The sequence below is a fragment of the Plectropomus leopardus genome, chromosome 20 (assembly GCF_026936395.1).
Source record: "Plectropomus leopardus strain MGB_pleo_1.0 chromosome 20, ASM2693639v1, whole genome shotgun sequence".
Lineage (NCBI taxonomy): Eukaryota > Metazoa > Chordata > Actinopteri > Perciformes > Serranidae > Plectropomus > Plectropomus leopardus.
Genome location: NC_142195.1, coordinates 26,014,931 through 26,041,935, shown reverse-complemented (window position 1 = coordinate 26,041,935; position 27,005 = coordinate 26,014,931). Strand labels below are relative to the sequence as shown.

Below are 27,005 nucleotides of genomic sequence, written 5' to 3'. Positions count from 1 at the left end.
TTGTTTTATGGTATAATGATATGTAATCATTCTATTTCTAAATTCTGTTTAATTATAATATAATTAGATTAGATATAATTATACAAATTATAATAAGAATTCTATTGTAGTTTTTTCTTAGTTATATAAACCATATATAAATATTCTTTATTGAGTGTGTATATATATATATATATATATATATATATATATATATATATATAAACTCAATTCAAATTCGCAATTCATTTTAGCAGTGTAGTAAAAAAATCTCAAGTGAAGTGAATGTAGCATCCTAAAAAATACGTGTCTATGCAAATGCAGTAATTTAGAACTCCGTAGCATTAAAGTAAAGTAATCAGAAAAGTACCACAAAACCGATTTGTATTGTTATTACAGAGCTGTATTGTGAGAATACACGAGAGAACTAATGATTGGTTACTGAGGGTGATTTATCAACAGAACCATGTTGAACATCATCTGCAATTTTGGTTTGTGTATCACCACCAAAATCCAGAATAACAACAACAAACTGATGCAATTACAAAATACATAAACATATGAAATTAAATGACACTGCAGACAAAGAAATACTACTCTAGTAATAAAATCCCGAATAACAACAATAATAACAAATTGATGCAATCACAAAATACATAAATATATAAAATTTAATGACATGTTGTAGACAAAAAAAGATAAGACTCTAGCTGGCAGGATGACAACATAAATGACCAAACACCACGAGAGAGAGGATTTCTCATCATCACCATCATCATCATCATCACCATCATCATCATCATCATCATCATCTCAGAGTTCACAGTCAACTCATATAGTGAAGCTGGTGTAAAAAATGTTTTTAGAAAATCCAACAATATTAAATTCGAGTCAACATTTTTAAGAATTATGCACCCACTGTGCAACAAAAAAATGTCACTAACCTTGGGAGTTTATACAAGCTAGATTTATTAGACATTTTTTAAACATAGTCAATCAAAGTTAAATTAAAATTACATTTTCAAGCAATGTTTCAACTATGTTTAAAAATGACTAACAGATCTACCGTCTACCTTGTATTTTATTAAGTTAATGAAAACGTTTCTGCTCAATTGTTTCTGCTGTGTTTATGTATCCTTTTGTTTTTTTCCAAATATCATTTGAGTAAAACTTTTCTCTAATATGCTGCATATGTGGCTCCTCCCTTCTGTCAACATGCAGATTAACTTGTCTCCCAATTTCGCGAAAACAAAGCTACTCGCCTGCGTGCGATCTTACATGTCTCGCCAAATGAGAAGCACGAAAGTAGCTCTTCCCACAGGTCTTGCAAAGGTACGGCTTCTCGCCAGTGTGCGCTCTCCTCATGTGAACCAGCAGGTCGCGATTATCTATGAAATTTTCTCCACAGGTTTTGCAACAATACGGCTTCTCACCTGTGTGGAGTCTCATGTGGACTACCAAGATATTTCGACGACTGAAAGCTTTCCCGCATGTTTTGCACGTGAACGGTTTCTCTCCTGTGTGAGTCCTAATGTGGACTATTAAGTCACTGTTGCCCCTGAATTTTTTTCCACAGGTGTTGCAAGAATATGACTTCTCACCTGTGTGGGTGATCATGTGGTTTGTCAGGTGACTTCTAAATCTGAAAGCTTTTCCACATGTTTTGCAAGAAAACGGCCTCTCGCCTGTATGGATTCTCATATGAGCATTCAGTGCCGACTTATCGCTTAATCTTTTCCCACATGTGTCACATTTAAAAGACTTCTTGCCTTTGTGAGTATTATGATGAATCCTGGACGTGTTGTTGTTGCGACTGTTGCTTTTTTGATGTTTGCCTCCTGTCTGATTTTGGCTCTCAGCTTCATCATAGCTGTGAGAGAGGAGCTGGTGGTCGCTCTGTGTTTCTGATACCACAGAGCTTTTATCTGAAAAGTAGTTTTGAGAGTTTTCCGCCACCACATTCTGCGTTTCATCGATATTAAAGTTCAGAGTCTCATCTTCACTGTCGTCACTTTCCTCATAAGGAGGAATCAACATGAAGGCATCAGTCTCCTGCTTCAGTTCAAGCTGCTCTCCCTCCTGACTGGTGCAGAGCTCCTCCTGCTCCTCTTTAATCTGTGGAGGCTCTGGCTCCTCTTGGTCCGGACCGGAGCTCCTCTCCTGAACACAGAGCTGCTGGTCGGCCAGAATCTCGTCCTCCTTACAGTCATGTTGCTGTGGGAGCTCTGGAGGGAAACAAAACAAAGGGAAAAGGATACTGTGATGGTGAATAATAAAATGTGAGCAAAATTCAAAATTTAAGGCATAATAGATTTAAGAATTTATTAAGACTTTTTTTTAAAAATGCCATTCTGATTGAAATTTAAGACCAATTTTACAATAACTGTAATAACAAAAAAAACAAAACAAATGGGGATTAAAGACAATTTTGTGCAAATATTTATTGTAATCCAAAAAAAAACATGCTCACTCCTAATTAAAATTTTTGAGACTGAGTGCTGAATGCTGTAATAGTCCTGAAAGTGGATATCAACGCAGTCAAAATCAGGAAAATCAGCACTCCAATTATAACATATTTTTATTATTGCCACAAGAACATTTCGGACCAGACGCCCTTTAGCGTGTGCATTTGGCAAAAATACAAGGAAAACCCACAGGGGAGTTTTTTGGTAAGTTAAAACATGACTTTGGTTCCACAACCATGATCTGCCTGAAGTTACTGTAAATTGGTAAACAATTTTTCATTTTTTAATTAAAAAAAATGATAATAAAGCTGCCTTGCCTTGCAGGAACCAATCACTGTATTATTTATATTGCCTCATTAGCTGACAGCACCATGAAGAACATAATTTGTAATTTTTTGTGTTACCACTAAAACCAAAATCAACAAAAACACTATATAGGGTTTATGCGATGACAAAATACTAGGGTTCATCACATTATGTCCTGGCCGATTACTGGGGATGATATCTGGCATTTTGTCAATTATCTGTATCAGTGTTTTATTTTAATGATCGCCAAAAAATGAATTAATTAAAAAGTGCAAAGAAAGTGTCAGCATGGGGGTAACACTAGCTTTGTAAAAACCTTTGTGAGCATTTTTTATTTAAATTATGACTCGACTTTATAAAAATCAGCAGAACTTTCTGTAAATAATGTTTTAGTTTTGATTTTTGATTCCATAAAGGAACTTAATCACAGTTCTGTTTTGGAGTTTATTAAATACCAAATTGAATATTGACAGAAAGATGATCATTTTTATTATAAATGCTTATTAAATCCTAATATCGGTAATCAGTCTGATTTACTACTAATAATCAGTATCTGTCCTGAAAAAACAATACCAGTCAACCCCCAATTAAGAGATATATTATCTACTATTTTAAGATTTTAAAATGCACAATAAGAACAACATTCACAGACTTTCTGTAACCCACACGGTTTTTTTTGGATTTCTGAAAGATTGTTTAAAGACATTTTAATACTAATTAAGGCCTTTTTTTTGTTTTTTTTTAGATTAATGAATTCAACGCATTTTACGACTCTTAAAGGGACAGTGGGGAGTAACGCTAAATTTCCATATTTGTGAGAATATAAAAATTCAATGCTTCTGTTCTGCGTTATTAAAATAAATGTTTTACACACCTAAACTTGGTGATTTTATTTCAGGTTTCCAGACGACATCCAGCAGTCTGCGCTGACGGTCGATCACTTCTTCGTACTCGACGATAGTTTTCTCAAAAACTCCGAATATTTCTTCAGCAGCGGCAGTCAGTCGCTCGTTGACAAACTCTTTTAAATACTGAACTGAAGACATTGTTACTTTAGTTCAAAATAAACTAATATCTACTCGCGTTATGACTAAAATATCCCCTTCGAGCTTAAACACCCACAGAGCTAACGCTGCTAGCGCCTGCTTTGTTTACTTCCGCTGGATGTCACACTGTTAAGTTCCGGCAGTACTCGCATGTTAACTCCGTTCCTTTTGCACTAAAAGTTGTACATGTAATGTCATTTTATTTAAACAGAGACAGTGCACAAATAAACATGAACCTTATATAAAACAAGAAGAGATGCACTGTATCTGGGGGAATAAATAAACACATACATGACAGAATTTGATCAAATAAAATACAAAAAATCAGTTAATAAAATTCTACAAACATCATTATCCCCATATCTCACCCCACCTAATCAAGACAAATCTCAAATTTGTGCAGAATTGCAGCTGTAAAATTATGAAAATATGAGGGCACAGTCATTCCTGCATCCTAAAACCAGTTTGCCCCCCTTGATAAAAAACAAAAAAAATAAAAAAAATTTAAATAAAGATATGCACAATTCTGTAAATTCCTGAATCCTGAGCCTCCCCCACACTGAATCACAAATGTGTGCAGGTTTGCTGTGACATTATTCAGTGTTTATTGAAACATGAAAAGGTTTGAAAGTTGGTTCATTTTATTAGCTCTGTGGGAAGAATTTTCCACAGATTACACAGGAGATTATATAGTTTTCTCTGCATAACTAATCTGTTGTTTTATGGAATTATTTTTTAAAAAAAAAAAGATTCAAATGAAAACATTTTAGAATTATAAAGACTTACTTAACACAGCTATTATGGAAGATATTTTGGGGAATAATTCAAATTAAATGTCCAAAGAGAAGATTAAAAGAGATCAAATTAAAAAAGGTTATTATTTTACAAAACTACGAGAAATAATTAGGCACTCATTAAGACAGAAAAAGGAAACCGTAAAGAAAATTTAAAAGGTGAAATGATCATTTAAAAATTTGACAATGAAAAGAGTGAAATTTTAAATGCAAAAGCTTAAATTGAAATGCTCAAACTGAAATCTTAAATTGTAAAGATGAAATTAAAAATGGCAATGTAAATAAGAAAAGAGTAACATCAAATAGAAAGCTGAAGTTTACCCTTATCCCAATTTACCTGTAAAGATGCAGTCAAGCAGAACTATATGTGGCATAATAGGAAAGTTATCAAAGAATGCCTCAAAACTGTTCTTTCAATTATCATTTTTATTTTTTGTGAAAGATTTCACATTTGTGTGGAACACAAGCAGTCTGAGCACATTCAGCGTTAACCCTAAATACAGTCCTTTAATACAACTCTCCAGTAGATGCTTGATCAATAAAAGTTCATTCCACTAATGAAACAAACAAACGGTATCAGATAATAGTGAAACTTTCCCTTCACATAGTGAACTTGAAACAAAAACAGCCTGCGTGTTATAAGAAACTTTTCTTAAACAGCATTTTGTCGCCATCATCCCTCTAAGAACTCATTTTTTTACTATTTTTTTGGCTGATCTGTGGACAGCACCATGTAGTCACCACTTCAACACAAAACAGAAAAAAGTTGATGCAATCATAAAAGCCGTAGAATATGACATTTAATGACAGGTTGCAAACAATTAAGTAAAATGTAGAGCCCCAAAAATTACATTTGCCTGTAAAAATGCAGTAATGCAGAACTGCAGCATTAAAGGAGAAAAGTGTCAAAACGTTTTTTCTCAAAACTGATTTATATTTTTCTTATTAGGCGATAATGTTAGATTTTACAAGATCAGAAAACAGCATTTTGTTGCCCACTTTGGGAAACTGATCATTGTAATAATTACTTTGACTGAGAGTTCACGGTGCTTTTATACAGCTGAGATGGTGCTGAAAAATTATCGTCTCCGACGTATTTAGCAAAACCGAGACTACTTCCTGTAGGCAGTCTTGCTTTGCAAAATGAGGAGCATCAAAGTATCTTTTCCCGCAAATCTTACAAAGGTGCGTCTTCTCACCTGTGCTCATCTAGTCTAACAAGTTGCAATTACTTCTGCAATGTTTGTTGCAAGAACATCGCTACTGTCACCTGCATGGACTCTGACGTGACTTTTCAGATGTGACGGCTGACAGAATCTCTTCCCGCAGATTTCGCAAGAATACGGCTTCTCTCCTGTGTGAGTTCTCATGTGAACTATCAATCCACTGTTATATCTGAAATCTTTGCCGCATGTTTTGCATGGATACGGCCTCTCTCCTGTATGCATTCTTAAATGATCCTTCAGTACAGATTTCTGAGCAAATCCTTTCCCGCAGGTGTTGCAAGAATACGGCTTCTCTCCTGTGTGAGTCCTCATGTGGCTGATCAAGTGACCACTGAGTCTGAAAGCTCTCCCACATGTTTCGCATGTAAACGGCTTCTCTCCTGTGTGAGTCCTCATGTGGCCCACCAAGTGACTACTGTGTCTGAAAGCTTTCCCGCATGTTTTGCATACGAACGGCTTCTCTCCCGTGTGAGTTCTGATGTGGTCTATCAAGCGACTCCGAGATCTGAAATCTTTTCCGCATGTTCTGCAAAAATGCGGCCTCTCACCTGTGTGGATTCTTGTATGAGGACTCAGTGCAGATGTCTGAGTGAATCTTTTCCCATAGATGGTGCAAGCATGTGGCTTCTCACCTGTGTGCGTTATCAGGTGTTTCTTCAAATTCAACATACACGAAAAAGCTTTCCCACATGTGTCACATTTATAGAAGTTTTTATCTGTGTGAGTATCACAGCGGATTGTTGATGTTGTGGGTTTGGATAAATTGTCAGCGCGGCTGATGCTTTTGTGAGGTTCATTCGGTTGTTTTGGCTCTAAATTTTTAGTTGATCCAGAGTCTCCATGTTGGTCTCCTGTCTGATTTTGGCTCTCAGCTTCATCAGAGTTGAGAGAGAGGAGCTGGTGGTCGCTGTTCGGTTCTGATACCAAAGAACTTTCAACTGAAATGTGGTTTAGAGGGTTTTCCTCCACCACATTCTGCATTTCAGCGACACTCAAGTTCAGAGTCTGATCTTCACTGTCGTCACTTTCCTCATGATGAGGAATCAACATGAAGGCATCAGTCTCCTGCTTCAGGACGAGCTGCTCTCCCTCCTGACTGCTGCAGAGCTCCTCCTGCTCCTCTTTAATCTGTGGAGGCTCTGGCTCCTCTTGGTCCAGACTGCAGCTCCTCTCCTGAATACAGAGCTGCTGGTCAGTGGGAACCTCCTCCTCCTTACAGACATGTTTCTGTGGGAGCTCTGCAGGGACACAAAACAAAAGGAATTATAAAATGCATTTCCTGCGAAAATTCGTGTGGACGCTGAAAGGAATTCAAAACAACAGCTCAAAATGCAAAAAAAACATATTTATAATTGCCTGAAATATCTAAGAATAGACAAATAGAAGCTGAACTCAAAAAACGTCTGAAAGCAACATAAAACTTAAACAGCGATTTTAAGAGCTGAATCATAGCTGAATACTTCAGGTTCTAATTTCTAATTAAAAAAATCTAATTTCTCTGTTTTGTGTCATTAAAATAATTGGCTTTTACTCACCGATCCTGTGTATCTTTATTTCAGGTTTCCAGACGACATCCAGCAGTCTGCGCTGACGGTCGATCTCTTCTTCGTACTCGACGATAGTTTTCTCAAAAACTCCGAATATTTCTTCAGCAGCAGCAGTCAGTCGCTCTTTGACAAACGCCCTCAAATACTGAACTGAAGACATTGTTGCTTGATGAGAAATTTATACGCGATACGACTAAAACACCATCTTTGAGCTAATTTTACAAATCCACAGAGCTAACGCTAGTGGCGCGTTTCTTTGTTTACTTCCGCTTCGTGTCACACTATGTAGTTCCGACAGTGGTAGCGACTTAACCATTCGTTCCGTTTTCACTAAAATCCGTCTCGCTTCATTTCACAGAAACATTGGTTATTTTTCTCTGAACTACTACATGGTGTGTTTTCGAGTTGTTTTAAAGAAATTATTCTAATAAAAAAATATATGGTAGGACCGACTTAAGTGCAAGTAGCAAAAACAGTGAATACCCAAGCATTTGAAATATTTGTTAAGTACCAAAGTACTTTAATTAAATGCATTTCAGTTGTGAAACACGTATTAAATACTCATGCAAAAGGGATCCGGTCAGTGTTATCAGTGCCACGATGTGTAAGATCAGGGAACTGATTGTTGTATTATTTTATTGATTAGTTGACAGCACAGATTAGTACATCAGCTTTAATTTTTCTGACACCACTTCAACACAAGACAGAAAATCAAGGTCAATGCAAATGCAACAAAAAAAAGAAAAATCAAGTTAATGTAATTACAAAAGACATAAAAATTTCTCATTAAATGACACGTTGTGAACATTTAAGTAAATTGCATTGCCGTGAAAATGACATTTGCCTGAAAAAGATGCCATAATGCAGAACTGTGTCACATTAAAGTAAAGTAATCAAAAACACCCAAACTGATGTATCTTTTTCTAACAAAGGTTTATTGTTAGAATACACAAGATCAGAAAATGGTATTTCGTTGCCCACATCCTTTTAAATGAGCTATACAAATAAAGCTGCCTTGTCTGAAATCTCTCTTCATATATATACACACACTCACACACACATGTATATTTAAATATATATATATATATATATATATACATTTAAATATACCACTAAAATACAAATAATCAAAACACTACATAAGGTTTATATATTCCACTGAACACTGAAACCCAAATCAACAAAACACTATAAAAGGTTTATGTGATTTCAAATTTCTAGGGATCGACATCGGCCTGGCCGATCAGCTCCAATTGGGGCCAATTTATTGATTATCTGTATCAGTGATTCATTTTTATGATCCCCCCATAAAATTAATCAATTAAAAAGTGCAAATAAAGTTTCAGCATGGGATGAACTTTTACTGTGAAATACCTAAGGTGAATATTTTTAATGTATTAAACTTTTGTTTAAATTTTCACTTGACTTTATTAAAAAATGTTGCAGGGAACTTGCTGTATTTGATGTTAAAAGTTTCAGTTTTGCTTAAACATTTGCTAAAGGCATTCAAATTATTATATTCCAAATTCTAAATATTGACAGAAATATTTTCATTTTTATTGTTAATTATTGTTTTTATTGTTAATGCATATCGCTTCCAAACATCAGTTAACTGTCAGATTAACTACTAATAATCTGTGTCGGCCATGAAAAACCAATATGGGTCAACCCCTACAAAACACAAAAATATTAAATTAAATGTTGCCAACTAAAAAGAACAGACTCTTTTTGACAAGATCAATACCTAAGTGACCCAACACCAGCAACGTTTTTCAACATCAAAACACGATAGTTTACAATTTTTTCATATATCTGAGGTAGTGTATGAAAATCAGTGTTTCCCACATCATTTGCAAAACTAAGGCTACTTCCTGAATGCAGTCTTACATGCTTTAAAAAAAAGAGGAGTATCAAATTATTTTAAACCGTAAATCTTGCAAAGGTACGACTGTCAGCTGCGCTCATGTGGACTAACAAGTCACTATTACTTCTGAAATATTTTCTACGGGTGTTTCAAGAGCATGGCTACTGTCACCCGCATGGACTCTGATGTGAGTTTTTAATTGTGACGGCTGACAGAAACTTTTCCCGCAGCTTTTGCAAGAATACGGCTTCTCTCCTGTGTGAGTTCTCATGTGGTCTATCAAATGACCACGAGTTCTGAAAGCCCTCCCGCATGTTTTGCACGTAAACGGCTTCTCACCTGTGTGGATTCTCATGTGAACCACCAATCCACTATTAGATCTGAAATCTTTGCCGCACGTTTTGCAAGAATACGGCCTCTCTCCTGTGTGCATTCGTACATGATCCCTCAGTACGGATTTCTGAGCGAATCCTTTCCCGCAGGTGCTGCAAGAATACGGTCTCTCACCTGTGTGAGTTCTCATGTGAACTATCAAGTAACTGTTACGTCCGTAATCTTTTCCACAGGTTTTGCAAGTATATGGCTTTTCGCCTGTGTGTATTCTCACGTGCCTCTCCAAATCTGTTTTACCCTTAAAAGCTTTTCCACATGTGTCACATATGAAAGACTTTTTATGTTTAGTATTGAGGTGAATCACTGACATAGCAGGGTAAGGTAAATTGTCAGTGCGACTTTTACTTTTGTGGCGTTGATTCTGCTGTCTTGACTTCACATTTCTAGTTGATCCAGAGTCTCCGTGTTTGTCTCCTGTCTGATTTTGGCTCTCAGCTTCATCAGAGGTGTGAGAGAGGAGCTGGTGGTCTCTGTTTGGTTCTGGTGCCACAGAACTCTTAACAAAAATGTTCAGAGTCTCATCTTCACTGTCGTCACTTTCCTCATAAGGAGGAATCAACATGAAGGCATCAGTCTCCTGTTTCAGTTCAAACTGCTCTCCCTCCTGACTGGTGCAGAGCTCCTCCTGCTCCTCTTTAATCTGTGGAGGCTCTGGCTCCTCTTTGTCCGGACTGCAGCTCCTCTCCTGAATACAGAGCGGCTGGTCAGTGAGAACCTCCTCCTCCTGACAGACATGCTGCTGTGGGAGCTCTGGAGGACACAGAACAAAAGGAAAAAGTTAAAATTGTGATGGTGAAGAAGAAAATGTGAGCCAAATACAACAGGGTTTCTACCGTTTAAGGTATAATAGATCTAAGACTTTTTTAAGATTGCTGTTCTGAATGAAATTTAAGAGTAATTTTACATTAACCAAAATATCAAAACAGACAAAAAATATTTTTTGCAGAAATGTTTATTGTTATTTAAAACTACTTACTGTTATTTAAAACTAAAACTATTTTTGTTGGTTCCACAGTTATTTTTGATTTTTTTAAGATGCAACATAATGCTACTGTGATGTTTTGGGTTTTTTTTGCTTTTGCCTCTGCGTAGTTTTTCTTTGTTTATAATTGTCATTTCTCTTTCCGTTTTGTTATGGTTTTTAACCTTAGTTTATACTTATTATCTTTATAAGTGATTTGTCAGACTTGTATATACTTTTGTGCTCTATTCCTCAGACTCTGAACAGTAAGGTGGAAAATAATTGTCGAATCATGAATATGTTTAGGAAGTGGTATTGCCACTGAATGGGTTCTTAGTAATGTTGAAAATGAACATAAAAATACCAAAAAAACTTAGAAGTATGTGAATTTATTGTGAACATCACCTTTGTATTATATGTTGTGTTATCTTTAAGGTAAATACTTAAAACGTTTTTGTATTTTAAAATCCCAGACTTCCCATGTTTCAACTGGACTACTTTTCATGTCCGAAACATTTTTAAATACTTGTGACAAACTGATTTAAGACAGTTTGATACTAATCAATTCCTTATTTTTAGATGAACGAATCCAATTCCCTTAAATAGTACAAGTGACGTTATACTTTGACAACCGTGCTGATATGTGTTTTATTAAAATAGACGTGTTACTCACCTATGTTGTGAATCTTTATTTCACGTTTCCAAACATCCAGCAGTCTGCGCTGACGGTCGATCTCTTCTTCATAATCGACGATAGTTTTTTCCAAAACTCCGAATATTTCTTCAACAGCAACCGTCAGTCGCTCGTTCACAAACTCTCTCAAATACTGAACTGAAGACATGTTTTATTACGTCCAAATGTAACAAATTCTTCCCTATAATACGTCTAAAAACACCCTCTTGGAGGTGAAAAGGTCGATACATGTACTGAGCTAACGCTGCTAGCGCTCGCTTTGTTTACTTCCGCTTATTGTCACACTCTTAAGTTCCGGGGCAGTGACAGTGAGACGACCTTCCGTTCCGCTTTCACTTAGGGTCGCACATTCGTCTCACTTCATTTCACAGGGGAATTTTGTTTATTTTCTCTGTACAGTTGCATTTTTTTCTGACATTTTTTTTTCAGTTTTTTAAAAATTAAAATAGCGTTAAATGAATAGCCCAGGCTAATATTTGCTTAAACAGCTGAACTCAAAAGTACGGAAGCCCTGAGGGGCAAGTGAGAATTTTTTTTTTCTGGTAGTCCATTTTCTAAGTCAATTTTTTATTGTTCATTTTTGAAATAGAGTTTAAAAAAAACATGAAAAATGAAGAAAACATTTTTTTGGAAAATGGACCACCAGAAATAAAAAAGATTCTACTTGCCCCTCAGGGTTTCCGTACAAAAAGACTTGTATTTGGGACAGGCTTTTATTTCCTTTCAACTGTTGCTCAGCAAAGATGGAAAATATCCTGTGGATATTACTGTCTCGTTTGGGTGCTCATGGTCTCAGTAAAATGAAGTAACTCAAGGGTATTTCCATATTGACAAAAGTTTAAACATTTGTATTTGGATACATTATTTGAGCAGCTCACTAAGATTATCTCAAACGGGTAGCCAACAACTCAGTTTTATACATCCAAAGAACTTCTATAAAATAAACTGTTTGGTAACTGGGCCTCTAATTGAGACAGGCGTCTATTTGTCAAAATGTGTCACCACACCAGGAGAGTAAAAAGGACTGGGGGTCTGATAGGGACTAGGCTTTTATTTGAAGTTTTACAGTATATAATCGGGGTAAAAGCCCTTGTTTAACCCATTTTAAGTAATAGTTGCAATAACACCATGTTAGAAATACCCATGCATTCAAAATGTTTGTAAATGTTCCAAATATACATCATAAAATGAAATTCAACTATCAAAAATGAAAGTACTCGTGCACATATGTCCTTATCCTGTTAGTGTCACTGAGGCCGTGATGTCTGCAGAACACTTTTGTAGCAGCAAGTCGAAGTGGAGTATTTTGTTTTTTCCCTGGTTTACACACTGATGATTACTTAACAAGGCATTATATTTAATATTTAACACGTAAATGTACCTGTTAAAATGCAGTCAAAAAGAAAAATACATAGGAAAGTAATCAAAGAATTCTTCAAAACTTTTTTTCTTTATTATTGAAGTGTGGAAGATCTCATATTTGTGGGAAGTGTACATATAATCTGAGTACATTATTGTTACCTATAAACACAGTACACGAGTAGCTGACATGTTTTCTCATTACACCACTACATACATGTTTGTTGCACTGACAACAACCGTTCCTTAAACAGCATTTTGACACCCACTTCCCATGCATCATTGTTTTAATCATTTTGGCTGATCTTTTGACAGCACCAACTGGTGCTTTTGTTGTTGTGTATTAGTTCTACAAAAAAGAGCATAAAAATATGTATCAATCTGACATTAAATGACAGGCTGCATATGAATGAGAAAGACTCTGGTTGGCGAGATGAGTAAACAAACAACAGTTGAGACAGTTCAGACCGAAACATTTGAGACTTCACAATCCTCTCATATAACCCAGATGTATAAAAATTGTTTAAGGAAAAAACAGAGTATCGAGTTAGTGAACTCGTCTCCTCAGGAGTCTGGCTGCATGTGCTCTCCTGTATAAATATCGATCCTCTGGTGCTTTTTTTAATTATGTGATTTAAGTAAAAGTTTTCCTTCAAGTGCTGCAAGTATGTGGCTCCTCACTTCTATGAGTTATTGTGCGTTTTGAATGAAAAAAAAAACAAAAGCAATGAACTGTCTCCCAAATATTTAGCAAAAACAAGGTTACAAGCAATTTTTTCCGCAAGTCTTGCAGAGTTACGGCTTCTTACCAGTTGGGCTTCATCTCTTGTAGACGATCAACTTACTATCACCTGTGAAATCTTTTAAACACCTGTTGCATGTATATGGCTTCTGTCACCAGTATGGATCCTAATATGAGCCTTCAATTCTGACGTCCGACAGAATCTTTGCCCGCAGGTGTCGCAAGAATACGGCTTCTCACCTGTGTGGGTTCTCATGTGTCCTATCAAGTGACTACTGAGTCTGAAATCTCTCCCACATGTTTTGCATGTAAACGGCTTCTCTCCCGTGTGAGTCCTCATGTGGCCGATCAAGTGACTGCTAAGTCTGAAAGCTCTCCCGCAAATCTTGCATGAAAACGGTTTCTCTCCTGTGTGAGTCCTCATGTGGCCGATCAAGTGACCACTGAGTCTGAATGCTCTCCCGCATGTTTTGCATATGTACGGCTTCTCTCCTGTGTGAGTTCTCGTGTGGTCTATTAGGTGACTTCTAGATCTGAAATCTTTTCCGCATGTTTTGCAAGAATGCGGCCTCTCATCTGTGTGGATTTTTATGTGAGCGTTCAGTGCTGATGTTTGAGTGAATCTTTTTCCACAGACGTTGCAAGAATATGGCTTCTCACCTGTGTGCGTTATCAGGTGTCTCTTCAAATCTGACGTACTTGTAAAAGCTTTGCCGCATATTTCACACTGGAAAGACTTTTTACCTTTGTGAGTATTACAGTGGATCGTTGACATAGTAGGGTTAGAAACACTGTCAGTGCGACTGTTGCTTTTGTGAGGTTCATTCGGTTGTTTTGGCTCTAAATTTTTAGTTGATCCAGAGTCTCCGTGTTTGTCTCCTGTCTGATTTTGGCTCTCAGCTTCATCAGAGTTGTGAGAGAGGAGCTTGTGGTCGCTGTTCGGTTCTGGTGCCACAGAGGTTTTTACTGAAATGTAGTTTTGAGAGTTTTCCGCCACCACATTCTTCGTTTCAGAGACACTCAAGTTCACAGTCTGATCTTCACTGTCGTCACTTTCCTCATAAGGAGGAATCAACATGAAGGCATCAGTCTCCTGCTTCAGGACGAGCTGCTCTCCCTCCTGACTGCTGCAGAGCTCCTCCTGCTCCTCTTTAATCTGTGGAGGCTCTGGCTCCTCTTGGTCCAGACTGGAGCTCCTCTCCTGAGTACAGAGCTGCTGGTCAGTGGGAACCTCCTCCTTACAGACATGTTTCTGTGGGAGCTCTGCAGGGACACAAAACAAAAGGAAAAAGATACAAATGTATTGTTACAGAAGAAAGCCCAGACGTGACATGTTAGACAGTTAGTTTGATCTTTATTTGGAACGTAGCGAATAAAAAAAGACAACAAAATACAAATATAAGCAATAAAAAAACAACAACAGAGTGCCCACTCATACACATATACAAACATAAATATTTCATGTCCTACTCCCTCATCCTACCCCCTTTCTTCAGTTTTGTGTATACACATATAGACATACATACACACACACACACATATATATACACAGGCACACATACATATGCATACACAAATAAATACATATATACACTTGCATCCACACATACATACACACAAATAACGCTATTTTTAAACAACTGCGATAATATGTGACTCGATTTCCTCTGTTTTGTATCATTAATCAATTTGAGTAACTGGCTTTTACTCACCGATCCTGTGTATCTTAATTTCAGGTTTCCAGGCGACATCCAGCAGTCTGCGCTGACGGTCGATCTCTTCTTCGTACTCGACGATAGTTTTTAACAAAACTCCGAATATTTCTTCGGCAGCAGCAGTCAGTCGCTCCTTCACAAACTCCCTCAAATACTGAGCTGAAGACATTGTTGCTCGATGAGAAATTTATGCGCGATACGACTAAAACACCATATTTGAGTTAATTTTATACATCCCGAGCTAACGCTAGCAGCGCTTGTTTTGTTTACATCCGCTGGATGTCACACTATTTAGTTCCGGCAGTGGTAATGACTCAACCATTAGTTCCGTTTACTAGCGATGGCAGTTTCTGCATCAAAGCCTAAAATACAACCTTAAAGAAATAGAAATTGAGTATCACTCTATTCTGACGTGTCTTTATTTATCGTGAGGAGTAACACAAAGTAACACAAAGACTGAGGTAGAGTTGATAAATATTGAGGACTCAACGACTGCGCTGGCTGTTTGAAAAAGAGACATTTAAGTGAGCAACTTATTAAGAGAAAGTTTGGGACATGAGGAAGGGAGCATTGTTGCAGCAGGTGTACAATGTGTGTTTGGGTATTTTTATTGGCTTTGTCTTTATTCTGTTTTATTCATTTATTTTCAGTACAATTTAATTATTTTTTTTATATTATTTATTTATTGTTTAGTTTAAAAGGTATTTTTTTACATTATTTATTTATTTATTATTTTATTTATATATGTTTTAATTTGTATATTTTCTTTTTTTAAAAATATAATTTTGAATTTGTTGTTCAGCTATAATTGTGATTTTTGACCAGCAATACCGGAAGCTATTTTCATGTTATGAAATATGTACTGTGGACAATTGTTCTCTCTGTTGTGAAGGTGTCATATAATGCCATGGTGGATGGGCAACTAAGTGGCATGACACTAAAATAAAAGAATTTAATCATTCATTCATTCACAGCATGCAAAGTTGAGGGTCGGGGGAGACCTTGGCCTAAAGCGTGGAAGTCGAGAAGCTGAGAACGAAGCCAAATAATGTGGAGCAAATATTATTCCTAAATAAAAACCTCTGAACACAATGTCTCTGAATATTAGTCTTTATTCCACCTTATTTATGTGTATTACAATTACAGTGAGGAGCAATAACCACTAGTAAAAATCAAAATATTTCTTATTTTCCACGCCAGTTATACTTTAAAAGCACTTAAATGTTACATGTTACATGTCGTCTCATTGGGATTTTTTTTCGGTTTTTGTCTAAATATGACTTCAGTCATTTTAGGAAGATGTTATTAAGCTTCACACCCTGCCAGGGGCCTATTTAGAGCTTTGTCTCCCTCTAGATTGCTGTGTATTTTAGAAGCGGTTCTGACTTGCTTCCTTTTTGTGTGGTGAATATTTTCTTGCCACTAACACCAAACCACACTAGGTTAACAAAAGCGGTGGCAGCCTTATATTTCCCTTAGTAAAACTTAAGTTTATTACAATAGGTCTACATACATCGAGTTTGACTTGACACCTTCGATTCACTCTCAGTTAATGAATTAAACCAGAAAATTGCACTACAAAGTAACCGTAGCATTTGACCACCATCGTTAGGTCACATAATAATGCCAAGAAACAGTCATCATGTCCTACGTGAACTAAAAAATAGCTGATGGTTTGATTGTATTTGGATGACATCTTTAATAAGTAATGACTGTAGATGCCAATGTTGAGCGAACAGGTTTTGAAACATTTCAAAACAATGGTTTTAAAGCATTGACATGTTTCCAAGTTTCAAATTTGCAATCTCTACGTAAAAGGCTCCGACCCCGTGTGGATTCTCATGTGTTCTGTCAACTGTTTTCGAAATCTGAAATCTTGTCCACATTCGTTGCAGGAATACGGCCTCTCACCCGTATGGATTCTCATATGGACATTCAGCGTCGACTTCTGTCTGAATCTTTTCCCACAGGTGTAGCAAGCATGCGGCTTCTCGCCCGTGTGCGTCATCAGGTGTTTCCTCAAATCTGACATATCCCTAAAAGCTCGCCCACATATTTTGCACGTCGACGGATTCGCCTTTCTGTGAGTTCCGATGTGGTCCATCAAGTCATTGCTACCTCTAAATGTTTTTCCACACGTGTGGCAACGATGTGGCCTCTCACCCACGTGGACTCTAACATGAGCATTCAGCGACGACTTCACGCAGAATCTTTTCCCACAGGTGTCGCAAGCATGCGGCTTCTCATCTGTGTGTGTTATCTGGTGTCTCTTCAAGTTTGACGAACGTGGAAAAGCTTTCCCACATGTGTCACATTTAAAGGACTTTTTGCCTGTGTGAGTATTAAAGCGGATCGTTGACATTGTGGGCTGAGATACATTCTCAATATGACTTTTACTTTTGTGATGTTGATTCTGTTGTTTTGGCTCTAAATTTTTAGTTGATCCAGAGTCTCCATGTTTGTCTCCTGTCTGATTTTGGCTCTCAGATTCATCAGAGTTGTGAGAGAGGAGCTGGTGGTCTCTGTTTTGTTCTGGTGCTACATATTTTTGAACAAAAATGTAGTTTTGAGGCTTCTCCTCCAACACACTTTCATTATTACTCAAGTTCAGAGTCTGATCTTCACTGTCGTCACTTTCCTCATGATGAGGAATCAACATGAAGGCATCAGTCTCCTGCTTCAGGACGAGCTGCTCTCCCTCCTGACTGCTGCAGAGCTCCTCCTGCTCCTCTTTAATCTGTGGAGGCTCTGGCTCCTCTTGGTCCAGACTGCAGCTCCTCTCCTGAATACAGAGCTGCTGGTCAGTGAGAACCTCCTCCTCCTTACAGACATGTTGCTGTGGGAGCTCTACACAATAAAAGGAAAAATGATGCAAATGTGATGGTGAAGGAGAAAGGGCAGACTCAGGGTCCATGTAAAAACGACAAGACATTAAATACAATAGATAAATACACAAATACAGCACAGAATTATGATATGAAAATAAGTAAATTAATATATATTAATGTCTTACAAAGAAACAACTATACCAGTGTCTCCACAACTGGGTTTGGTGACGTGTAGTTGAGGACGACAGATTACCAACCTGAATAATTACTGGAGCCCATATTTGGCATTTTGCCAATTATCTGTATTGTTTTTTTTTTTTTTAAAATGATTGCCGATAGAATTAATGAAAAGGTGTGCGTATTACACTCAACCAACAGCAGGGAAGGCCGTCTGCAATACATGCAAAGAAAGTTACAGCAAACTGAGGGAGCTATTTTTAATTATTCATTTTTAAATTTAGAATTTCACGAATAAAAAAAAAAAGTTGCTAGGAATTTGCTGTATTTGACCATTTCGGTTTTAAATTAGCTCAAGGCATTTAAACCAAGTTTTATATAGGAGTTTGTCATATTCCAAATTCTGAGTATTGACAGAAATATTTTTTTACCTTTATAGTAAATGCATATCCGTTCCAAATATCAGTTATTGATCTCATTAAGTTCTAATAACTGATATCGGTATCGGCCCTGAAAACAAATATCGGTCGACCGCTTCTAAGGTTCACGCGTGTCACCAATAACGCATCAGATGTTACATGCTTTCAGTTGATTAAACAACAAACAAATGTGTCTGTTTTGTGTCATTAAAATGATTGTCTTTTACTCACCTATCCTTTCTAACTTTATTTCAGGTTTCCAGACGACATCCAGCAATCTGCGCTGACGGTCGAGCTCTTCTTCGTACGCGGCGATAATTTTCTCAAAAACTCCGAATATTTCTTCGGCAGCAGCAGTCAGTCGCTCTTTCACAAACTCTCTCAAATACTGAGCTGAAGACATTGTTGCTTGATGACAAGTTTAAATGCGATACGACTAAAACACCATATTTGAGCGGATTCATCCACAGAGCTGACGCTAGAAGCGCTGTTTTGTTTACTTCCGCTTGATGTCACACTATTAAGTTCCGGCAGTGGTAGTGACGCAACCATTCGTTCCGCTTTCACGGGGACATGGGTTATTTTCTCAGTACTGCTGCATTTATGACGTATTTTCGAGCTATTTTAGATAGATTATTCACATAAAAACATTTAAGTGCAAGTAGCAAAAACACCCAAGCTTTTTGAATATTAGTTAAGTACCTAATTAATGAATTAAAAATGATTTGAATTACGAAAAATGTAAATACTCATGTAAAATGGACCCGGTCAGTGTCACTGATGGCAGCATGTTTTAATACCAGGGAAGTGATTGTTGTATTAATCATTTTGGTTGTTTCATTGACAGCACTGATTTGTACATTTTCTTGTGTCACCACTTCAACACAAGACAGAAAAAAATATCAAGTTAATGCTACTAAAAAAGACATATAAATCTGACATTAAATGACGTGCTTGCAAAAGTAAAACGTAGTGCCCTAAAAATTACATTTGCATTATATAGCAGTATTCAGAATGATGCAACATTAAAGGAAAGTAATGAACAAATACATTACAGCTGATTTGTATTTCTCTTACAGCAGTTTATTGTTAGATTATACAAGATCAGAAAACAGCATTTCGTTGCCTCCTTTAAGGAATTCACTGTATTAGTTATTTTGACTGATAAAGTTGACAGCACCGTGAAGAACATCATTTACATTTTTTTTGTGTGGGTTATCACTAAAACCCAAATCAACAAAGCACAACACGAAGTTTATGTGATTACAAAATACATAAAAAAAATACATGACATGTTGCAGACTAAGGAAAGGCTCTAGTTGACAACCAAACATCTGTGAGGGAGTTTCTCAGCCTTAACATCTGAATTCACATTTTTTTCATGTAATAGCAAAAGTGTTCAGTTGTCTCCTACATATTTAGCAAAACAAGGCTACTTCCCATATACAGTCTTAAATGCACTGAATAAATAAGGAGCATTGAATAATTCTAACCGTAAATCTTACAAAATTACGCCTTCTCATAAGTGCTCATGTGGACTACAAGTCACTATTACTTCTGAAATATTTTCCACAGGTGTTGCAGGAATCCGGCTACTCTCACCCGCATGGAGTCTGACATGACTTTTCAAATGTGATGGCCGACTGAACCTTTTCCCGCACGTTTTGCAAGAATACGGCTTCTCACCCGTGTGGATTCTCATGTGGTCTATCAAATGACCACGAATTCTGAAAGCCCTCCCACAAATTTTGCATGTAAACGGCTTCTCACCTGTGTGGATTCTCATGTGAACAATCAATCCACTCTTTGATGTGAAGTCTTTTCCACATGTTTTGCAAAAAAATGGCCTCTCTCCTGTGTGCATTCTCATGTGGTTCTTCAGTACGGATTTCTGAGCGAATCCTTTCCCGCAGGTGCTGCAAGAATACGGTCTCTCACCTGTGTGAGTTCTCATATGGACTATCAAGTAACTGTTACGTCCGTAATCTTTTCCACAGGTTTTGCAAGTATATGGCTTTTCGCCTGTGTGTATTCTCATGTGCCTCTCCAAATCTGTTTTACCCTTAAAAGCTTTTCCACATGTGTCACATATGAAAGTCTTTTTACCTTTGTGAGTATTACCGTGAATCGCTGACATAGCAGGGTTAGATAAATTGTCAGTGCGACTTTTACTTTTGTGGCGTTGATTCTGCTGTCTTGACTTCACATTTCTAGTTGATCCAGAGTCTCCGTGTTTGTCTCCTGTCTGATTTTGGCTCTCAGCTTCATCAGAGGTGTGAGAGAGGAGCTGGTGGTCACTGTTTGGTTCTGGTGCCACAGAACTCTTAACAAAAATGTTCAGAGTGTCATCTTCACTGTCGTCACTTTCCTCATAAGGAGGAATCAACATGAAGGCATCAGTCTCCTGCTTCAGTTCAAACTGCTCTCCCTCCTGACTGGTGCAGAGCTCCTCCTGCTCCTCTTTAATCTGTGCAGGCCCTGGCTCCTCTTGGTCCGGACTGGAGCTCCTCTCCTGAATACAGAGCGGCTGGTCAGCCAGAACATCCTCCTCCTTCCAGACATGTTGCTGTGGGAGCTCTGGAGGGACAGAGAACAAAAGGAAAATGATATTACTGTGATAGTGGGGTGGAAATGTATAGTCCTTTCCTGTTTACTAATTATATTAATGACATTACATCCTCTATAACAAATTGTAACACCCATCTTTCCTCCGATGATACAGTTCTGTATTGTGATTCTAACACTACACATACAGTCACTGAAATCCTCCAGAAAGCTTCTAACAAACTACAACATTCATTTCAGTTCTGAATGCCGACAAAACCAAATACACAATTTTTCCAAGAGCCAGAAATTTTGCAGATGATGGTCTTCACATAACCATTTTTACAGGAAACGGAATTGACACAATTTCCGAATACAAATACCTGGACATCTGGCTGCATCAGAAACTTACATTTAAATGTCATATTGACATAATTGCAAGCAAATTGAAACAGAAAATTTGGTCAACCAATACTGCAATTCAAATTACAAGTAATGTTATATTTAAACACTTGTAATAATATGTAAATCAAATTCCTCTGTTTTGTGTTATTAGAATAAAATATGTTTCACACACCTATGTTTGCTCGGTCGATCTCTTCCTCCTACTTCAGGATAGTTTTTTCCACAACTGCAAATAAATTTCTTCAGCTGATGTTTTTGTCAAATTTTGACGACATACTATACTAAAGCTTTTTTAAATTACATTTTGAACGACATACAATACTATGAGGTTTTTGGCACATTATTGACGATATACCACAATATGATTTTTTTCACATTTTGAGCGACATACTATTGCACTAGAATAAACTCTTAAAGGCCGCTGCAACATAGTAGACTATGACGTTTTTGTGAAATTTTCAATAACATACTATACTGTGACATTTTTGTCAAATTTTCGATGTCATACTATGCTAGGACATTTTTGTCAAATTGTCAATGACATACTATACTGTGACGTTTTTGTCAAATTTTCGAGGACATACTATACTGTGACGTTTTTGTCAAATTTTCGAGGACATACTTTACTGTGATGAGGAGTTTTAATTTGAGCTTTGAAATGCACTGCAGTGGTAGAGAAGAAATGGCAGCCAGCGATCAAATTACGAGCAGCGTTATTTTTAAACAATTGTAATAACGTGTACTGCGAATTCCTCTGTTTTGTGTCATTATAATAAAATATCTTTCACAAACCTATGCTGTGTAACTTTATTTCGGGTTTCCAGACGACATCCAGCAGTCTGCGCTGACGGTCGATCTCCTCTTCGTACTCGATGATAGTTTTCTCAAAAACTCCGAATATTTCTTCAGCAGCAGCAATCAGTCGCTCGTTGACAAACTCTCTCAAATACCTAACTGAAGACATTGTCGTTTAAATTCAATTTAAACAAATACCTGCTCGCGTTACGTCTAAGATATCCTCTTCGAGCTAAGTCAATTCACCCATGAAGCTAACGCTGCTAGCGGCTGCTTTGTTTACTTCCGCTGGATGTCACACTGTTAAATTCCGGCAGTGCCAGTGAGTTAACTTTCCGTTCCGCTTTCACTCAGTTGTACATCTCTATCACTTCATTTCACTGGGAAATAAGATCATTTACTCTGCACTGTTAAAATTAACTGAGTGTTATTACAAATAAAGTGTTTAAAATAACAATTTACTAGCACGGTTAAAATGGCTTATTTAACACATGTAAGTTGAAATACCACCATGAGAAATATATACCCATACATTCAAAATATATATGTCAGTATGAAATGTGAATGCACTCATGAACAAATGACCTCTGTCAGCATCACCGATGCCATAATGTGTAAACAGCATTTTTGTAAGAGATTGTCAAGGTGAAGCTATTTCATTTTTTTTCCCTGCTGAAAAAAACAGCTTAATTAATTTAAGATGGTTAAGCTGGTTCACCAGCTTGTTTGACCAGCTTTAGGTATGTTTTTGCATATTGTTTGATGGTTTAGCTGGTCGTACCAGCTTGTGATGGTTACTCTAGCTGGTTTATTCATTGAAGTTCTGAACAAAATTGAAATCTAATCTATGTCCTTGAGTGTGGACAAGTAACAGCATCATGAGGGGGAAGTGTGAAAAGCAAAGGGCATAAATCAGTGAAGTCCACAGTAATGGCATATGCATAAATAAAAGTGTGCAGCTTGATGGGCTGGTCACACCAGCATGCCCGGCTGGTGGCTCAATCATCTAAATCATCTTTGACCAGGCAAAACCAACTAGAACCAGCTACCAACATCAGCTGGGTTTTAGATGTTTTTTGTTTGTTTTTCAGCAGGGCTGGTCCACACAGTTTACCAAGGCATCCTATATAATACGCTCATTGCAAGGTTTTGTATATAAAAATCCACATTTTTTTAGCACTGTGAAGAAAAACTCTAAATTCACAAAGTAGCCACAGTTATCACAGAAATGCAGTGCCCTAAAAGGTACATTTGCCTATAAAAATGCAGTAAAGTAGAACTTAAACAGCATAATAGGAATGAAAGAATATCTCAAAACTATTTTGTCTTTATTATAATTTTATTTTATTTTTTATGTGTTCAGTTTCATATCCGTGTGGAATGCACATCCAGTCTTGGCCACATGAGGACAATCAATTTTGTCTATAAATTCAGTATTTGAGTATATGTTGTTACAATCTTCCACTACAGGCTCCTTCAATATGAGACCGCTCTTCTGATTAAACTAACAAACAGCATCAAACAACTCTGAACTTCCAGCAGGTTTCTTAAACAGCATTTTGTCACCCACGCTCCACAGTAAACAGATCTTTGTAATAATTATTCTGGCTCTTTTGGTGTCATAACAAAAACCCAAATTGTCAAAAAAAATTAAAGTTGATGTGTTGACAAAATTGCCTCCTGCTGGATTTACTCGTCCACTGTTACCCTATTCTGTAACACTCTTACCAAATTTGTTGTCAAAAAACCATAAAATATATCTCCCCTCTTCCTTCGTGCTCCCAAACTAAAGCACCTCTTTAACCCTTTAAAATCTGAGCATTTTGGTTTGATGTCATGGCTTAAAAAGCAAGAATTTAGTAAAAAAAAACAAAACAATGTTACTAGAAAATTAGTAACACTAAATTAGTAAACAGCATTTGTAAGACCAAGGAACTGATCATTGTATTCATTATTTTGGCTAATATGGTGACAGCACTGTGTGGTAAATCATTTCCAATTTTTCTGTGTCACCACTTCAACACAATACAGAAAAAATAAAGTTCATGCTATTACGAAAGACAAACATTTGATCATTAATGACATGTTGCAAATAAAAAACAAAATGTAGGGCCCTAAAAATGTACATTTGCTTGTAAATAACATTAATGAATAATTACATAGAATTTCAGAAAAGTATATTTTAAAAAAAACACAACTTAAAGCTGATTTTTATTTTTCATACAAAGTTTAATTGTTAGAATACACAAGACCAGAAAACAATGGCGTTGCTCACATCCCTTTGGAAACTGATAACTGTATCAATTATTTTAGCTGAAAGCACCATGAACAGCATCTACAATTTTTTTGTCTGTCAAAACGAAAAAAACAAATGAACAAAACGCGGTTTACATGATTACAAAATGCAATAAAAAATGCCAAGTCGTCAAGATCGATACCTAAGTGACCGCAGGTGTTGCAAGAATATGACTCCCGTCGCCTGCATGCACTCTGACATGACTTTTCAGATTTGATGCCTGAGTGAATCTTTTCCCACAGGTGTTGCAGGAATACGGCTTCTCACCTGTGTGAATTCTCATGTGTTCTGTCAGGTGACCACTACGTCCAAAATCTTTTCCACATATTTCGCAAGAATATGGCTTTTCACCTGTGTGTATTCTTGTGTGAGAATTCAATGTCGATTTACGAGTAAATCTTTTCCCACAAGTGCTGCAAGAATGCAGCCTCTGCCCTGTGTGCTTTCGTATATGAACATTAAGTGATGCCATGTGAGTGTATCTTTTCCCACAGGTGATGCAGGAATACGGTTTCTCACCTGTGTGCTTTCGTTTATGAACATTGAGAGATGCTATGTGAGTGTATTTTTTCCCACAGGTGTTGCAAGAATACGGCCTCTCACCTGTGTGTTTTCTTATATGAACTTTCAGTGATGCCAGGTGAGTGTATCTTTTCCCACAGGTGTTGCAGGAATATGGTTTCTCACCTGTGTGCTTTCGTTTGTGAACCTTCATTGATGTCATGTAAGTGAATCTTCTCCCACAGGTGTTGCAGGAATATGGCTTTTCACCTGTGTGAGTTCTCATGTGAATTAACAAATTAGCCTTACATCTGAAATCTTTTTTACATGTTGTGCAAGAATATGGCCTCTCTCCTGTGTGCATTCGCAGGTGTCTCTCCAAACCTGACTTCACCTTAAAAGCTTTCCCACATGTGTCACATTTATAAGACTTTACACCTTTTACACTTTTGTGATGTTCATTCTGTCGTCCTGACTTTACATTTCTAGTTGATCCAGAGTCTCCATGTTTGTCTCCTGTCTGATTTTGGCTCTCAGCTTCATCAGAGTTGTGAGAGAGGAGCTGGTGGTCACTGTTTGGTTCTGGTGCCACAGAGATTTTAATTGTGATGTAGTTTTGAGAGTTTTCTGCCACCACATTCTGCGTTTCATTGATACTGAAGTTCAGAGTCTGATCTTCACGGTGGTCACTTTCCTCATGATGAGGAATCAACATGAAGGCATCAGTCTCCTGCTTCAGTTCAAGCTGCTCTCCCTCCTGACTGGTGCAGAGCTCCTCCTGCTCCTCTTTAATCTGTGGAGGCTCTGGCTCCTCTTGGTCCAGACTGGAGAGCTGCTGGTCAGCCAGAACCTCCTCCTTCTGACAGACATGTTGCTGTGGGAGCTCTGGAGGGACAGAGAAGAGCAGGGACTACATAAAACATTTCCTGCAAAAAATGCATGTGGATGCTGAGAGCTGAAAGGAATTCAAAACAGCCGAAAATGCAAAAATGTCATTATAAGTGTCTGGAACATCTAAAAATCAGGCAGAGACAGAAGCTGAACTGTGTTACCTTAAGATGTTACCTCTCATAAACTCAAAACAAGTCTGAAAAAAAGCATAAAACACAAAAATGGTAAAAGATATCAGAGAGCTGAATCATAGCTGAATAGCTCAAGTCCCTGTGACCTGTTGAAAGTTTGAAGTCTTTAGATGAAAGTATGCCGAAGCAGTTACATTTTAAAGAGGATTTTCTCGATTTCTTTCCACTGTAAATCAACTCAGAATCACATAAACTAATCTAATTGAATCACAGATATTGTTTTTATGGCAAAGGCGGAGTATAACCATAAAATATACAAAAAAATGTTTGTTTTTAGCTCAGAGGACTAAGATCATAGTAAAATGTTAAAGTTCTGGAGGAAAATGATACAACTGTGATGATGGAAGAGAAAAACATACGAGCGAAATGTTACCAGAATATAGTTAAAAATGTGATTACATAACACGAATTCCTCTGTTTTGTATCATTACAGTAATTGGCTTTTACTCACTGATCCTGTGTAACTTAATTTCAGGTTTCCAGACGACATGCAGCAGTCTGCGCTGACGGTCGATCTCTTCTTCGTACTCGACGATAGTTTTTAACAAAACGCTGAATATTTCTTCGGCAGCAGCAGTCAGTCGCTCCTTCACAAACTCCCTCAAATACTGAGCTGAAGACATTGTTGAGAACTTAATAAAATAAAAATAACCACCCACGTTACGACTTAAACATCCTCTACAAGCTAAATGAATGTAGCCGCAGAGCTAACGCGGATGTGTTATAGGGAAGTCAGGCTACTCGCACGTTTTGTTTACTATTTCTTCTTCTTTGGTGTTTTACAGCAACTGATGTCCTTCAAGATGCATTACTGCCTCCTGCTGGATTTACACGTTCACTGTTACGCTATAACAACAACAACAACAA

The 27,005-nt window shown here is 37.2% G+C and overlaps 3 protein-coding genes and 1 pseudogene across 4 annotated transcripts; all 4 read right to left on the bottom strand.

Annotated features, from left to right (window-relative positions):
• Positions 1 to 366: 366 nt before the first annotated feature.
• Positions 367 to 7,645, bottom strand: LOC121960013 (uncharacterized). Its single transcript, XM_088071360.1, has 6 exons — positions 7,352 to 7,645; positions 6,809 to 7,054; positions 6,553 to 6,733; positions 5,861 to 6,132; positions 3,625 to 3,786; positions 367 to 2,204 (listed from the first exon to the last, which is right to left on the bottom strand). Exons 1-6 carry the CDS (start codon positions 7,521 to 7,523, stop codon positions 1,234 to 1,236), a joined length of 2,004 nt encoding a protein of 667 aa, XP_087927486.1. The 5' UTR covers positions 7,524 to 7,645; the 3' UTR covers positions 367 to 1,233.
• Positions 7,646 to 7,982: 337 nt separating this feature from the next.
• LOC121966556 (uncharacterized) lies at positions 7,983 to 11,553 on the bottom strand. Its single transcript, XM_042516634.2, has 2 exons — positions 11,255 to 11,553; positions 7,983 to 10,370 (listed from the first exon to the last, which is right to left on the bottom strand). The coding sequence occupies exons 1-2, from the start codon at positions 11,421 to 11,423 to the stop codon at positions 9,334 to 9,336; spliced, it is 1,206 nt and encodes a 401-aa protein (XP_042372568.2). The 5' UTR covers positions 11,424 to 11,553; the 3' UTR covers positions 7,983 to 9,333.
• A 1,150-nt stretch (positions 11,554 to 12,703) lies between these two features.
• Positions 12,704 to 22,564, bottom strand: LOC148186227 (uncharacterized; annotated as a pseudogene). The gene is made up of 7 exons (XR_015775259.1): positions 22,257 to 22,564; positions 20,880 to 21,092; positions 20,622 to 20,822; positions 17,717 to 17,938; positions 16,903 to 17,611; positions 15,089 to 15,276; positions 12,704 to 14,639 (listed from the first exon to the last, which is right to left on the bottom strand). The product of XR_015775259.1 is annotated as an uncharacterized LOC148186227 (transcript).
• A 1,903-nt stretch (positions 22,565 to 24,467) lies between these two features.
• LOC121963229 (uncharacterized) lies at positions 24,468 to 26,899 on the bottom strand. The gene is made up of 2 exons (XM_088071358.1): positions 26,590 to 26,899; positions 24,468 to 25,941 (listed from the first exon to the last, which is right to left on the bottom strand). Exons 1-2 carry the CDS (start codon positions 26,759 to 26,761, stop codon positions 24,698 to 24,700), a joined length of 1,416 nt encoding a protein of 471 aa, XP_087927484.1. The 5' UTR covers positions 26,762 to 26,899; the 3' UTR covers positions 24,468 to 24,697.
• Positions 26,900 to 27,005: the final 106 nt, after the last annotated feature.

Bases quoted from the DNA above. Each gene is read 5' to 3' on its own strand.
- LOC121966556 (XM_042516634.2), bottom strand. From the start codon at position 11,423: ATGTCTTCAGTTCAGTATTTGAGAGAGTTTGTGAACGAGCGACTGACG. The intron at 10,371-11,254 runs GTGAGTAACACG...TGTGTCCTCCAG, and splicing joins AATAAAGATTCACAACATAG to AGCTCCCACAGCAGCATGTC.
- LOC121960013 (XM_088071360.1), bottom strand. From the start codon at position 7,523: ATGTCTTCAGTTCAGTATTTGAGGGCGTTTGTCAAAGAGCGACTGACT. The intron at 6,133-6,552 runs CCGCTGTGATAC...TCACTTGATCAG, and splicing joins AAACCCACAACATCAACAAT to CCACATGAGGACTCACACAG. The intron at 2,205-3,624 runs GTGTGTAAAACA...GTTTCCCTCCAG, and splicing joins AATAAAATCACCAAGTTTAG to AGCTCCCACAGCAACATGAC.
- LOC121963229 (XM_088071358.1), bottom strand. From the start codon at position 26,761: ATGTCTTCAGCTCAGTATTTGAGGGAGTTTGTGAAGGAGCGACTGACT. The intron at 25,942-26,589 runs GTGAGTAAAAGC...CTGTCCCTCCAG, and splicing joins AATTAAGTTACACAGGATCA to AGCTCCCACAGCAACATGTC.